At 39.2% G+C, this 16,890-nt stretch overlaps 1 protein-coding gene across 1 annotated transcript; it reads right to left on the reverse strand.

Annotated features, from left to right (window-relative positions):
• Positions 1 to 9,196: 9,196 nt before the first annotated feature.
• Positions 9,197 to 14,997, reverse strand: ino80c (INO80 complex subunit C). The gene is made up of 5 exons (XM_030102788.1): positions 14,708 to 14,997; positions 12,230 to 12,349; positions 12,020 to 12,131; positions 10,076 to 10,143; positions 9,197 to 9,964 (listed from the first exon to the last, which is right to left on the reverse strand). The coding sequence occupies exons 1-5, from the start codon at positions 14,897 to 14,899 to the stop codon at positions 9,833 to 9,835; spliced, it is 624 nt and encodes a 207-aa protein (XP_029958648.1). The 5' UTR covers positions 14,900 to 14,997; the 3' UTR covers positions 9,197 to 9,832.
• Positions 14,998 to 16,890: the final 1,893 nt, after the last annotated feature.

Consider the following 16,890-nt stretch of genomic DNA (forward strand, 5'->3'; position numbering starts at 1 on the left):
CTTTTTTTTTTTTATGTTTGGCAGAGATTCGACTGCTACTTTATCGTTTATTCCAGTTTCTTCCTCGGCATCTGCTGTCCCTTCAACTTACGGTTCTCACCTGATTTACAGCAAACAGGTTTAGCCATGCTAAATCACTGCATATGGACCACACAGAGGAACTGTGCTCATAACTTTATATCTTCTCAATAAATCAAGCAGTCATGTGTTTGATACAGTCGTCATTAAGATGGATTTGAAAACCGGCAGCATACCCAGCCAGTCTTTGATCGGGTGGCTCGGACCATCATCTGCTGCACTCAGATGACAGATTAGGTCAAATTTTTGTGTATAAATCTTTGAGACTACAACATATAGACATCCATTTCATCAAATATCCAGAATATCCAGCACAAATATCCAAAAGTCCGAAGCATTTCCACAGATCTTAGTGCACAGTGGAAGAAACCAGCCTCCGTCACTGATTGCACTTTGATTCAGATTGGACCGTTTGTCCTCTGACGGAGTCACTCAAGCAAAAACTGCCATTCAGTTCACTGCTGCTCAGGTTAACAAGATGATTCTATTTCTTAAACAAGCAAGTCAGCAGTCTTTGTAAAAGTCCTCTCCACTACGATGACAACGCTATAATTCACTTCCTGTGTCCCAGAGGGTCGAGCGTGACTCGATCCAATCAGAAATCATGCCAATTAGACGCCTCAACTGGCACTTAATTACCACTCTGAAGAGGCTGATGGGCCATTAATTAGCAGGACATTAACAGGACTGATTGTTCATTAACAGCAGAGCATATTAGAGGAGATAAGACCCGATTGTAATGGACTCTGGTGGAGAAGAGAAAGGCTGAAGCTGCCTCCAATAGAATTAAGTGACCTGCTACGGCGGTCAAGTCTGGGATAATAATGTTAGCGATGGACATTAAAGGGGAATACCACTTAACTTTTAATGTCGTGGCTTTATCACTCAAACGGCTGACGTCTGTGTGACTGAATGTTCCCCACTTGTAGATATGAGGCAGAACATCGACCCTGTTAGTTTCTACAGGGTGTCCAAGGTGGATCGTTAACACAAAAACAAGACAAACTAGAAAATCTTGGAAATACTAGACTCAGTAAATAATGCTGGGAATGTGCAGGTCTTGCAAAGGAAAATAGAAAGACTGTGAATATGACAGATGAAAAAAGTATATATTTTTCAGACATGCCACTATCTTAGGATGGGGGAAAAATATGTAGAAAATATTAGTTTTGTTTGTTGAAGCATGGTAAATGTCTTTTCTAAAAATCTTACTTCCTGTTATATTTAGATTTCAAGAAAATTAAATGTATTTACTTGGTATTAGTATTAATAAAAGCCTCCATCCTATATCATGTGTTTGTTCCGTCTCTTTTTCATCGATTAAACACTTCGGAAACACTTTCCATGTCTTGTTTTTTAATTCAATAAATCAAATAGGCAGTGCTCATCCTTCCTTGGATGTTTGCCAAATTGGACAAAGAACTGAGTCAATCTGAGCAGCTTTGAGAATGGGAACATCTTTCTGTGCCACAGTGAGGAAAAGACAACAGGAAATTTGCCATGAAAATTGTGACAAATTTGGATCACAGTCACAGTGAAACACAATGACTTTGACTTGATTTGCTATGAAAAATGTTCACCAGTGACTGCAGTTTATAAGCCTGCTGAAAATGAGCTCAAATCAGATTAACTATATCTTGCTACTCTCTTGGTTAGGAGGGTCAGGTTAATGAAAAGTCTTATTCCACCACTAGGTGGCGTGTTGCTGCAGAGATATTATAAGGGTTTTGGCGGTGCTGAGCTATCTTGGCCCGGTCGGCGTCTGTCCGCTGTAGAAGATCCCAGGGGAAGGAATGTTCTAACATCTCTGACTCTTCATTTCACGCTTCATTAACCATCACACTCTCCCAAAAAACTGCGTGCGTGCGTGTGCGCGCAAGTTCATGCAAGTGCACATGTGCCTGAATGTATCTGGGCTCTTGTTTGACTGTCTTTGTCGAGGCCTAAACTGAGTGTCTGATCTACTTTGTGGTACCAAAGTGATGTTTCCCAGATATTTCCAAGTTTTTATAGGCTACAGTATCTTGGGGGGGACAATTGAAGAGCAGTTTAGTTAAGAATGGATCAAGAAAGAGGATTGCAAAGCGTGTGTGCAGGCGGGCGGGGGGTGTATTTTAATTCTTTCAGGGTCCCTAAAAACCCTGTCGTGTGTGACGGTAAAAAGGTGCACTCAGGGCTAAGGTCACAGAGAGGTTAAAGCCAGCTGAGGAGTCAGGATCATGGCTACGCTCTGAGATGTGCGAGTAACGTTAGTGGAGGAATCCAGCGATGCGCAGCATCATTTGGAAGAAAGACCGCACCAACTCACTGCACGTTACGCACGTTACGCTTCGGCTCGTTTCCGATTTACGTGACCTGTGCTTCACAGGTCCTACACAATGTCCACCCGCACACAGAAAGCATGCACATACTCAAAAAGTAAATACTTGGAAACAAATAACCAGCTTGTATCTGCTGGAGTCAATAGGAACTGTAACTTTCTCCAAGGGCAGGCAGAGCATGAGACAGAATGAAACAGGGCTCTTAGACACAGTCAGAGGATTGGATGAAAGGTTTCACACACACACACACACACACACACAAAACTGTAACTGTTGTTTTACTTTTAAAGTCAATGCAATTATCTCTTTCCCCTCTCTGTGGTGGTGTATCCAGCGGATGAATATAGCTAGGAGACATGCAGTAAATGCGAATGTGTGTGTGTGTGTGTGTGTGTATCTGAGTGAGTAAGGGGAATAGTTATTGGAGACTTTGTATCTCATAAAGCCTCTGCAGCATCAATACAAGCTTCTCCCCGCTGCTACAAAATAGACAATTTTACAGTTTGGCGTTTGCTTTTATTTTCATTTTGCAATACTTGTTTTCTTTTTGTGCTACGACTGTAAAACTTTGCTGCTCCCATTCATGTGTTCATTTTTTTTTTAATAACTTGTGCCAGTGATTTTTGTGTTAAGTTCTCTAAATCGATATTAAGCAGTCAGAAGGGACATAAAATTTTTACAAGTTCATTCAAAGTCACAGGAGATTATTTTTCCAGAAGACGACTCAAATTCATACAACAGCCATCAGTCAGCCAATTGGCTCTTGGAGCTGAGCTGCTGATAAAATATCATCTCTGAGACACACACGCACACACACACACACACACACACACACACACACACCTGAAAGCACACAAATTCAGCCTTGACATGTAATAGCTTTTAAGCACAGCAAGGCATTGAGTTGCATCACGGGCAGCAGTGTGAATGGATGGGTACTATCATTACACACACACACACACACACACACACACACACACACACACACACACACACACACACACAACACATCGTGGTGGGTAGGTATGAATAGATGGTCTGTCTCGGACTGGTGAGATTGGTTCCATCTGTCGTGGAGAAGGTTGCAGGGTCACATCCCTCCTATTACCTTTCTCCCTGTCCAATGACACTTTATTCACCTGAATGCGATGGATGGAACTAATCTGAGCAACACAGAAGGGATAGATAGATAGATAGATAGATAGATAGATAGATAGATAGATAGATAGATAGATAGACAGACAACAAACATAAAAAGACAGACACATATAAACTTAAATTTCTATATTTGAAAAATGATGTCTTATCAGAGACCAAAGCAAGAATGAAGAAGCAGAGAGATAGGAGGGGACAAGGCAGGAAAATGAAGAGCAGAATGGAGAGGAGACGGTGAATGTGGCTCATTGAAGGACAATCATTGTCTATCAGCATGAAGAATTACCTTTCTCTGTGTCCCTTATGCCCACATGTGAGTGCACATACACACAGAGAGGAACAGGTTGACCTGTGAGGGAACACTGATTGAATCTTCAGTGGGATTAACAGGGATTTATCCCGGTGTAATGATATCTGAATGAGTTGATTAGCTATCTGATGACACTTTGCTGTTTGACCTCCACAGTCCAATAACAACTGGTAACTCATCGCGTTCGCTCACGCTGCATTCAAACAAGGGGAAGAAAAATAAGTGACGCGGGCCTCCTCGAGGCAGCGATCAGTGCTTTTCTGTGGCTAAATGAACCATGAAAGTGTGTCACCGTGTGGGCAGCGACGGCACGATCTGTTATGGCTGAAAATCCGTTTTTCTGCGGTTTGTCCCTGTTAAGACAGTGACGAAGCACATAAGCAGTGACAAAGCACAGCTCAAGGGGGCTGAAGGGCAAAGGCTTCTCAAACCAAAGCAAAGAACAAGAACAAATATAGTTACAAGAGGCGATTAAAGACAAATGCACACGTAAAGGAACTTTAACGATGTTAAATGAAAAAGAGAAGTGCAGTTATTGAAGAAATGCTATATAAATGCAGTTAGTTGGTCCAGTAAGACAGCAATGATAAAGGGGAAACCTTTAAAGGAACGGTTTATTGAAACAGACCTTTCTCCTTTCTCTCTGGCTTAGCTTTGCCTGAATTTAAATGCATCTGCCAGTTTAAAGTTCACTATTTAGCACTGTCCATCAGTACTGTGTTGTGGGAGCACGTTATGTGGTGTAATATTACTTATTGCACCATTCATTCATTTTCAGTCTTATAAAGATCATATCCAAATCTGAAGATAGAACACAATTATATGTTTATAGATGCAAATATTGTTTGTTAGATATGCTGCAATATATTTTTGAAATGATAATATTTTATAAAACTATTTTTATCAAGTTAAGGAATCCAGCTTCGCTTAAAAAAACATCCCTGTTTACTGGCCTTAACATTATGGCCACATCATCAAATATTGTGTAGATCTTCTTTATTAACTCGTAGATCACAAACTGAATTACGTCGTGTGTTCTGACAGCATCCCAACAGCACCAGCATCAACTTCTGGAGCAATTTAAACGATCTGTTGGATTGGACCAAATATGCCAGTGTTTGCTGCTCCATCATTATTAATGAATCTGCCACCAATGACCAGAACACCCTGCAAGAAATGTAGTTTTGTAGATGCTTTGTCCATTCGCTGTCTGATACGTTCCATTCCAGCAGGTTTCATAATCAGTAAGTGGTTATAATATCTATATACAGTCTATAGACAAGCAACTGATCTACTGATATCTGAGCATTTAGGTTTGAATGCATGAGAAAGACTACATTTTTAATTCATAAATCATACGGTTTTGCACAAGAAAGAAAGGAATCAAGTCTATGCTTCCTGACCAAGTTCAGACAAAGTGAATTATAAATTAGAAGCAGTCCTTGGTAAAGGAAATCCATAAAGAGACGACAGAAATGGAATATTGCATTTACAAGTGTGTTCCTGTGGGAGCCTCATTTTCTGTGGGGTGTTGAATACCAGCTCAGAAACGTGCAGCGCTATGCAAACAGATTTTGTCTGTCATCTGCAGGCAGGTTTGGTCCCAGCTGTTGTTTGGAAGTTGATTTAGATTTCAGAGGCACCTCTCCCATCACTAACAATGACGTCTGTAGCCCCTTTTTCACCTCCACCTGCGTAAAGTGAATGTGACTGGTGTGAGAGTTGCTTTTCAGGGAGGGTTTTTTTCCGCTCTTTGACTGTCTGAAGAGCACATCTCTGGAAATATTCATCTCCAGCTCCCCTGCGTTTGCCGAGGCTGTGTGCCGGATCATTGCCCGTAAGAGAGCAATAATGAAGATAATTGACAAATCAACTGGCACATCTTAACACCCTGCTTATTTTTTAAAGTTAATTACTGAATTTGTCTCGGCGTACAAGCCATGTAGAACCAGCACAGACGTGATAATCGGAATCAACAGTGTGCTTCAGCTGCTCGAGCAACACAAATTTCAATGGTGGGCTAAAGTCAAAGTGACTCACATTGTTATCTCTTTGTTAACAAGAAGCAAATAAAAGTTTTCAACGCTTCTTTTTGCAGTTCCAATAGGTCAAAAACATAAATATGAAAGTTCCCCTGCTGGCTCAGCAGGCACTGGTGCTGGTCTATTGATCAGCCTACCAGAGCTAGTAGTCCATTTCTCTGAGCTGACATTTGAGGGTAGCTCTCATGAATTTTTCTCCTATACTTTAAGAAGTAAGACATGTCCAATGAGTAATGGGATAAAGCCCCATCAACAGCTCTCTCTTGTTGTTGTGAAAACCTTGAGTGACTTGTGGATGTGATGGGGCACTGACAGCCTGAGATAAATTGATCTGGCGAAACCAGAAGTCCTGACCCGATTCCGAGACCGTCTTCAGGTCAAGTGATTCAGGTGAAAATCAGATTTGCTATGCAACTCAAATGTCATCAGACTGATGGAAAAAAAAAAACACCCAGCTGCAGTTTTGTTGGATATGAGTCCATCAACGACATGAATTCATAAGGTGTGTCTCCTCAGAGTGGCAGAAGTTCAGCAAAACAAAGCAGCAGACAATGAAATTGGCAACTCGCACATCAATTTTAACTCAGTTTGTGTATTCTATTTCCTCAAACAAGCAAGTTGTGCAGTACAGCAGGTGCCAGATCCTCCACTGAAGCAAGATGAGCCTTTCTTATGCACATTATAATCAATTTCCTAATGACGGTTATTATATGAATGAGCTGTAGTCTCAAATTGCTTACATCCATTTCCGTGCCCATACTGAAATTAGCAATGATTTTCATCAGCCTGTTTGAATCAGCAGACTCATGTTTTCACTTACTTTGTGCACGGCTGCCAGCGTAAGCCACAAATATGTGTGTGTCAGCTCCACTCTGATAGTGGCCTTGGAAATGTTTGATAGTGTTATACTAGAATTTATCCTTGGTCTGTGATAAGTTTATCAGCAACAGGTAAGCAAGAATCCACACAGCAGTGTAGAAGCTAACACTCCCACCTCTCTGGGTTGCCTCTTTTTGTGTTGACGATGCATGCTCTCCATTTCTGTGTTTTCTCCCCACAGTCCAACAAAAAGTGGAGGATCTGATGAGAAACAACAGTTGCTCTTTAGATGGTTTTGGGGTGTTATGTTACTTCTAAGACAGTACAGGGGAATGCTTTTGTGGTGAGACCTCTACACCTGGGGGTCAAGAGTGCAGCTACTTGTTGTTAATGTGGATTTATGCATTAATATCCAAACATGAACCTAGAAAAATGAGCTGTGACTTGAAGAGATAGTCTTTTTGGCTGCAGGTTTTCTCCCAGGCAAACCGCGATGCCTGTTCGATGTTGATGTTATTGTAATAATAAACTTGTATTCTTGTAATCAGGCCGGTGCATAGAGTCTCCTTCATCAACTGCACATTGTCAATGTGTTTGAGAAACAACATTGAAGGTTAATCTGTGCTTCTAAACTGCTTGTAGGTGTATGTGTGTGTGTGGGGGGGGTCTAAGTGTGCATCAGTGCATGGATGCACATATACTGTATTTAACCTTTGCTAGACTCCCCTCATGGAAGATGAATGAAGACATCATTTTATCCTTGATTAATAGTGACTTTTCAACAGTTAAGTCTAAACACTATCAGTTATGATTCCTCGCAGGTGTTTGAAGTTGATGAATGACATGAAAGTGGCCACAGTGCTGTGACCTAACCTGCTCACTGCGGGGCTCAGACCAGTAAAACTCTGCAACATCAGATGGCAGCATGAGCAGGACTCTGTCGCCTCCAGGTGGAGGCAAGATGTGACAGCAAGTGAACGGAGACAGAAAAACTCACAGCTGCAAAATAATGCACTGAATGACATTCATATTCATATTTTCATGTTGATGCAAACATTTTTGACAAAAAGGCTTCGAGGTTAGGATTGAGCTGTGATTTGAAATGTTAATAGTCTATAATAGCCTGAAGACAACCGAATACTACTTTCCAGGTATAAATCACAGTGACTACACCCCAAAATGTAACAGCACACACACTTGCTTGCAGTAGCACACAGACACACTCTGCTGGGCTGTGTGCTTGGGTAGTGGAAAGCCCTGACGCTGTTCATTAATCACCATGTTGAGGTTTTGATGCCACAGCAGGAATGGAAATGCTGCTCTGACTCTCATAGATATACTATACTGCCTCCATCAGCTTCACCGGAGTACAGATCTGCAATGAGCAACACTCAGCCATGAGTAAGAGACATCATTTGCAGAAATACCAATAGCTCCTGTATTTCTGGAACATGTCACCCAGTGCAACACTGACTCATTTGTATGAACCGCTTCTGCACAGCAGTGGGAAATCTTTTGAGGGATAACATACATTTCCTTGTTCATTGTTGTTTCTGGTCTTTTCATAAGAACTGTTGGTAAAAGAAAAGAATACAAACAAATAGAAAGATAATGCCAGCCTTATCTGTATGTGCTAACACATTACCTCCTCATCCGTTTTACTGGCAGGCTTATTGTTTGCTTAGTGTTTAAAAGACTGAAGGATCTTGTGCAAACAAGAGGCGACCGGGCGATGTGTGCTCCCAGAGCCCGGGCAAACAATTAAAAGCACATTGAGATTACTGAGCTCTTCTCACAGTGATAGATGATGATGGCGGAGCACTCAGGTAAAGGTTTTCTGTCTTTTTTTTTTAACATTTCTTTAAAAATCATACCAATCTCTTTATTGCCGTTTTATCGTTTAAGACATATTGAGGAATTGAATTATTCTCATACATTAATTCTTTGTAAACTACATGAGATGTGCGATAAAAATAATTGTGGGCGGCCGCCACACGAAGTGCAGCTGTGGCATTAAAAGCAGCAACATGTGAATTTTGGCTCAACCGGTGATTCAGAACCCAGGTTGCCTCTCCGAAAAGCTGCAGACTTACTTGCCAATTTATGTTTGCCAAAACATTTCAGCGAAGCCATGTGCTGATCCACACACACGCTTTTGCAAACCTTTAAAACAAAACTGTCTTCTTATTAATGTGTATGTGTGTGTGTGTGTGTGTGTGTGTGTGTGTGTGTCTTAAGCCTGCCAGACTCTGGGCCCCACTGCTTTCAAGGTATGATTGTACATCTGCTGAACCTACATACATGCATTTAACAGGACATATAAACACTGTGCAAATATTTATTTATTAATTAACCACAGCTGTCATTGTCAAGTGCTGATTTTTTTAAATATCTGAGGAGTGCTTACAGGTTGTCCAATGTTTTTGATCTGTCACCATTTCTAGCGGAGAACCACAGATGGAGAGATCAAATAACTCCAAGCTGGTTTTAATGGGCACTTTATAAGAAGTAGCTGACAGTCAGTAGAAAACTAACAGGATCCTTCAAACAGCTTGGCAAACTCGCTGACAACTTGTCTCTCCCACAGCCAGACTGGACTTACACAACAGGAAACACATATTTTACACAGCGACACACCACATTGTAGCAAGTATTGCTTGTACATGGTGTTTGAAATATGATATAAGGGGGTTAGTGAAAACATCCCAATATCTAGAATCTGTTCTGGGAAAGTAGAAAGACTTCCTCCAGCATGTGAAAGAGATACCAGGCATGTGGAGATTAGAACAAGTAGGCAGAAGTGAAAATAATTTGGAGACTTTTATTGTATCAATGAGAAATGGATGATGTTAGAAAGATCATCTATAACAATATAAAATCCAACACCTTGGACCCCGCCATGATCAAAAAAAGGTCATGGCATTCCTTCCAAAACGACAGGAAATCAAAATCAACGTTCATTTATTTCGTCACACAGTGACGACCATGACTCAAACTGCCTTTCTGATAAAAGCAGTGTGAATGTTTCAGCAGTGTGAGCAGGTCTGCATCGTCCCATCCCTGTCAATTATGAGCTTGGTTCAGGGTTTTGATGCCTTGCTCTGCTCTCAGGGCACGATGCATGTTGCCTTTCGGAGAGCCAGGTAGCCTGTAACAACATCAGTGGGGAGGAGACGGATGTAGGCGAACTCCTCAGTTGATGTGAAGCGGAGCTTCGTCTGAGGGTCTGTGTAGTTTGCCTGAGGAAAGACAAGATTTCTTTTTTCAGTAAGTGCCTCTTCAAAGACATGCCTGAAAATACAGTTTTCTTTTTTCTCCCCCTCGTTTCTTTAAGCAAACTGCTCGCTCACCGGGAGTCCGGAGATGTCGGAGTATTTTTTGGCAGGCTTCAGGGAGGGAGGAGCGTCAATGTTGTAGTCTATGAACACAGGAGTCATTCATTGAACCGATGGCAGCAAAATGCATCATTAAAGCTTTTACACATACAGCAAACCGATCACGTCATCTATAGTCATTATTTTTTCCTCCTTCTACTGAGGCACCATATAGTCACTGCTTTAACAGAAAGTCTGTTGCTGGGGGATAACTAACAGACAGGAAGAACTCTCTGACATATGTTTTGCTAAATATTCCTCTAATTAGAATTATGTAATTAGGATTATGACACTTTTCGGGTGCAGGGTAGAAGCAGAGATTCAACAGTTTTGTATCGTTTGCCTGGAACTTTAGGGCTTTATCTTTTCTCATATTGGCTTTATTTTTGAGTATCTAAAGGAGGAATAGAATTAAAATGACTCATGACACCACCTTGTGGCACAATCATGTATTACAAGACAAACGGTTGCATGTAGCTGGTTATCTCATTCTCAAAAACTTTATGATGATCGCTCAGATTTGGATTTTTGACATGATTTAAAATGACATTTTTAAGTGTTTACTTATAAGAAAATGGCCATTTCATTGACTGGGAGAACAATCAGAGCTGGAACTGATAAAGTAAAGCTAAGACAGCGAGACAGCCTGAAAAGTTCTTGCGAAAACTTTCTTTTATCTGACACCACATCCATAATTTTCACTCTACTGAGAAAAATGTACTTGTCTGGTATAATCTGACTCCATAAGCCGGAGTCATTGTGTTTGACACATCAAAATGACAGGGACATCAAATTCTTTTCGATGTAATAAAATACAACAAGATGATCATTTTCTGAAAACAGCTCAAGCGGCAGTTTCCTCACTCATTACCCTGTCCATACTTACAACAGAAACCGCAAACTTTCACAATAGTTTGTGTCAAAGACTAATAATACACAGGAGCGTCTGCCAGAGCGTTTTGGATTTTCACATCTTAAAAGGGAGCATCAAGCCGGAGCCAACTGAACTCACCCTGTCTCAATGGCAAACATCGATCAGCAGCTGCACAAATGTGATTCTTATTCATTTATTTATCTTACATGCTGTTTGTGCTGTTGGGCTACAGTTTCAGCCTCTAACTGTTGAACATTCCAGCAGCAGGTAAACTAGAGCAGACTGTAAATAACAGATGACCACAACAGTTGAAGCACAATGTAAGTAGATTTAACAGAAATAAACTGATTGAGTATCATTTCATAACACTACCTAACATTATAGAAATCTAGTTTTTATCATCATAAAATCATTTAAAGGTCCTGTGAAAGAATGTGGGAGGGCTGAGCACTTTCTGGACGGATTATGTATTTCAGACTTAAAAAAAATAAATAAATCAGTTGTTTGACATTGACTGAGTAAGTGTCAGTTATACACCCCAGTCAGTCACAGCTATTATCTGAAGCAGCTGCTCCAGGTGGTGCATGAGAGACACTGCATATGTATTTCTATTGCATGCAGAATAAATGCACATTCACAAGTGCTGCATGACTCATAAGAAATTTAACATCACTTTACCAGCAGAGAAAAGGAGTTAATTTGATGTCAGAAATATTTCTTGACAATTATGTGATGCAGACAATGTGAAAATGAACACTTATGAAAGTGCCATATGTACTTTCAAGGTAAAAATCTCAGGATTGTTGCACGGCTTAGAATATATATATATATATATATATATATATATATATATATATATATATATATATATATATATATATATATATATATATATATATATATACACACACACATATATATATATATATATATATATATATATATATATACATATACACATATACATATATATATAAATATACATATACATATATATATATATACATACATATTTAGAGTAAACAAAAGAACAGAGCAAAGCTCACAGTTTGGGTCATTAAGTTTCCAGGGTAAAGTCCGCTCCAAAGCCAGAATCTGCTTGAGGTTTTTCCAGGTCCTGTTCTTTTTGCCTGCTGCAGCTCCACCAATCCCAGAATGCTGCACAATTATTTATGAGAGAGTAAAAAAAATCTGAGCATGAAAATTGAGAGCGTACCAGTAGATGAAGTAACATTCAGGCGGTCAGATTCACTCACCATAAATGTGGCGTCTTTAAACGGTGGAGGCTTTGCTTCTGTGGTGGTGGTGGTGGCGGCTGGGCCGCTGTCTGTTGAAGTGACTGACTTCACCTCAACCACTGTCTCGACTGCTGCAATCTGAAGAAACACATCTGTTAGACACTTAGTTTATGTTTTAATAACAAGCAGATCTGAGACATATGGATTTCATTTATATAGAACTTTTGCAGCCCTCAATGTGTTCACTTAAGCAATTTGGATCCACCACCCTGCTCAAGGACACTTTGACATATGAACAGAGGGTGATGATCGGATTGAACCTGCAACCTTTCAATTAAGAAATTACTTGTAATGCTCCCATCTATGTAAAGCAATATTATTGACTGTTTCTCCACTGAGACAAACAAAACAATATTCTAATGCCTCGTATATTTTTTGTGAACTGTTGGTTGGTGCAACATCATTTTTTGGGCTGTCCTGCACCAATGTAGTTAGTTTTACACTTTGTGCCATAAAATGTGTTTCGGAACTTCAATACATCAAAACAAGGCCATAAGGTCATAAAGTAAAAACATTTTTAAGATAGAGGTAATGAAATTGTTTCATGGAAAGTCTAAGCAAATAGTGTTTTAAGGCCTGTTTTACAAGAAGTGAATGTGTGAGCAGTCCTCAGGTGTTCAGAAAGTTTGTTCCACAGGTGAGCAGCGTAGGAACTCAAAGCTGCTTCATCTTGTTGGCTTCTGATGGTGAGAATAATCAGTACACCTCTTCCTGAGGACCTCAGGAGTCCAGGCATTTCATATTCTAGTAGTATTCACTAAGAATTATTCAGAACATTCAACATGTAAGATTTTGAAGTGGATCCTTCTGCCAGTGCAAAGACTTTAACCTTGAACAAACACATTTTTAGAGATTTCTCCAGGTATGCAATCACGCTGAACATAACATCAGAAAGGAAACAGACCTTAATGACCCGATATTGATCCATTTTATTGTTGATCACCAAAGTATGTCAAATTGGGTATCTTCTCTTGAATTCATAAAGGCCTACTGACTAAAAAGTACCCCAGTAGTGAATATGTTACCTATTAATAACTGAGGACGACTGACTGCACATATGCCAATCCCAATTCTCTTTCTTCATTACACCAAAACAAAAGGCATATTTTACTGGAGACAGTGTGGACACCAGGAAGCCAATCACTGGTACATCTTTTGGGAGAGTCCAGTGATCCAATCCTTCTGGACAGAGTACACTAACTATTACGAGACATATTTATTACAAATCAATCAATTTTTTAAGAAATTTAGATTTACAAGTCAGATAAACTGATGAATTTGTTATTCTGATAACCACAGCTAAAAAAAGGCATCAGTTGTTTCCTGAACCACCCACAATACAAGAGTCGATATGTAATAATAAAATATATTTGCCTTATGGAAAAGATTACCTTCTCCCCTTATCTTCAGAAAAACATATTTGTTAAAACTTTGGAATAAAGTGGGTTAGATATATTAGTCCCCTACAGATACAAGTGCTGAAGATTGATTCTGAAATGTAGTTTTAACATTCTACGACCAAATGTTTCAATGGGCCTGATAAATAATACTGTATTACTTTATTTCAAGCACCCAAGTTGACCTGTTTTTCTGATTTATTTATTTTGTCTTCAATGCCCATCCTTACCTCTATGTTCCAAGTTCTCAAATTCAACGCATTTGACTTTCCATATTTTGGTATTTATTTTGTAAACCAACAAATAAATAATAACTGCATAGCAAAAGAAACATATTGTATGTTGTCTGAAAGTAAGTACTGAGTTTTCCCAAAATGAAAATAAAAACGCCCACAAAAAACAAGAAAATGAAAGTAGTGAGATTACAAAAATCCACATCAGAAATATGGCCTGGCAACATGATTACATTTCAAGGGCAGGTAAATAAAGGGTTTTTAATCAGATCAGGAGTGCATCTCAAGGGGTTACTCCTCTATAAATAAATGTTGAATAATAATAATAATAAGGAGTGTGAGCTCCACTATCTCCATATGTCTGGTGGGAGTGATCTAGTGATTGTACTGAGCAAGCTGAATTTTTAAATATATTGTCAATCCGTCGAATGTCTCAACATACCAATTTATATGGACATTCTATCATGGAAACTTCACATAATGTACAAGATCAATATACTGCACAAGTATAAACCTTTGACATCAATATGTTGCGACCATTGCATGCTAATTTGTATTGGGAAATTATGAAGAGCGATGGAGAGATTGTAATAACGTGATAACTTAATAACTAAATAACCTAAAACCAACGGATCAATTATTTGCACAAGGCAAAAGGCAGATCACGCAAATCGCCCTCACGCGCTACATACTGAGGCATTTAATCAGCTTTATGGTTTCCCAGATAGTTTAAAAGTAATGGATGCCTATGGGTGATGTAGCAGAGTTAAAGCAGTGATCAGGAGTGTGAAGCAGTGTGCCTCCACCTGTGTCTGTGGCGTTGTCTGCATCACAGCCACCGCTCCCTTCTTCTTCTTGCCGCCGCTGCTGCTGTTGCTCCCGGCGGCCTGCTGGACGACACACAACCCCGGACTAACAGGACGTTTCTTCCCCCGCAGAGCCGCAGAGCTGGCGGCCGGCGACTGAGTCCTCACGGTAATCGGGATCTGAGAGGCCATTTGTTGCGACGGAGCCTGTAAGTATAAACTATCTGCAGATATTTCTCTCGACAGTTAGCCGTAGCTCGCCGCCATTGCGACTGTAAACATGGACGACCCGGAAGTGGAAGTGATTCACTTCCGGTTTAGAATAAAAAATTGAATGTGATACATGAATTTGTTTTAATTAAATTATAGATGCATAATTTTAGGATTTAAAATAGAATGAATATGAAAATGGTATTTGTAGAAAAACACTATTTAAAAAAGTTATGCAATCTGACGCTCACAGATATAAGTATATATGTCTAGAATAGTTGTATGTTTTAAACGAATTAATAATAATAATAATAATAATAATAATAATAATAATAATAATAATAATATAAAATCTTGGTATAAAAGGATGTCATTTTTTTAATGAATTAAGGGAGACAATATTTTCTATTTTGGGGAATAAAATCACACACTCTTGGTCTGTGGTCACCACAGCGTGGTGTTTTCGATTTTTGGCTTGCTGCTGCAGATATCTCAGCAGCGCTTCCACCTCTACCTACTACACTTTTGGTGCTAAATCCACTGACTCTCAAATATGGTGGTGTTCTTCCGCTGGGGGGCGCCAGAGAGCTTCAGGGGTGACAACCCAGAGGCAAAATCAAGGAGTGAGAGCATTTTCAACTTTGATCAACCATAAAGGGCATGAAAAGGTGTTAACGGATTTTATCATCCCTCACATTTTCATTACTGCATTTAGATTATATAATTAAAATGGCTTTGAATGATGATTTTTTTTTATATTATCCTAAAACATCAGAAGAAAATGGGGGAAACGACTGCAGAATCTATTGAAGTTATGTGTCTAGAAATGACTATGTTGTAATTGGCACTTCATAAATAAAGCTGAAGCTGAATTGAATATTCTGGAGATGAGTAACAAATCATTGTTTCACATAAAAAGGACAAGGAGGAACTGTTCAGTTCCGCATTCTTTTTTTGCCCTTGAGGTTTCTCGACAGCTCCCTCTCCTTACCGTGCATACATGAACCTATTTTAAAGTGACCGTCCTGAGAGGAAACTGTTCACATCATAGAGACTTTAGAAAAGAAAAAATATCCAAGTGAATGGACACCCTGATAATTCTATCTTAATAAACCCATGTTTAAAAGGCAGTGGACAATCTAGGTTGCGAGTTTGTTTTATACAATTTACAAATGCTTCACAAGAGGCAGACAAAATGCATTAATTCAACACACCAGAGCATGATAAGTACGAAAATAAAACCAACAAAAGGTGAATAATGTCAAAAGAATAGATTATTTAATAGCTTCAATGTATTGCAAGATAAGATGACTAGGGTTAAAAATGGAAATGAATAAGATGTAATACTATTCTTTTTTTATTATTAGAGCTGCCAGTACTGAAACCAGTACAAACATACATAATATATAGCAGTTAATGCCTGGTAGGGACTAAATCCCTGAAGTAGAATAATGCTGCCATCTTGTGTTTTCTGTTCCTGGACACAAAAACCCAATGGAATACTTAACAACTTTTAATAGTAAAAGGAGGATCATGTTACTGGTGCCTGCTTCCTGGTTCAAGTTTGTCTTTTGACCCCATCCCTCACATGCTTTCAACACAAAACAAAATCCTATCATCATCGGAATATCAAAAATATGAATGGTAACATAAATTTTTACAAAAATATTACCTGCATGAGCTTTCCCCATTAGCTCAATTCATCTGAAGGAATTCCTATTAGTTTGCAAGATTGACTACATTACACTATATTACGCTAAAGAATGATGTTCTAAGGCAGTCATAACCCTTTTTTTCATGTAATGAAATTCCTCCCATGTGAGAGCAGAGGCAAATAAAAATCATTGACAGATGTAATTTTACACAATATCCCTTCTATAAATGCCCTTTAAATTGTTTGAGGTTAGGTTAAATAGATTATTAGATTATGAACTATGAATTAGTAATAAATTACATATTATAAATCATTACAT

The sequence above is a fragment of the Salarias fasciatus genome, chromosome 11 (assembly GCF_902148845.1).
Source record: "Salarias fasciatus chromosome 11, fSalaFa1.1, whole genome shotgun sequence".
Classification (NCBI taxonomy): Eukaryota; Metazoa; Chordata; class Actinopteri; order Blenniiformes; family Blenniidae; genus Salarias; species Salarias fasciatus.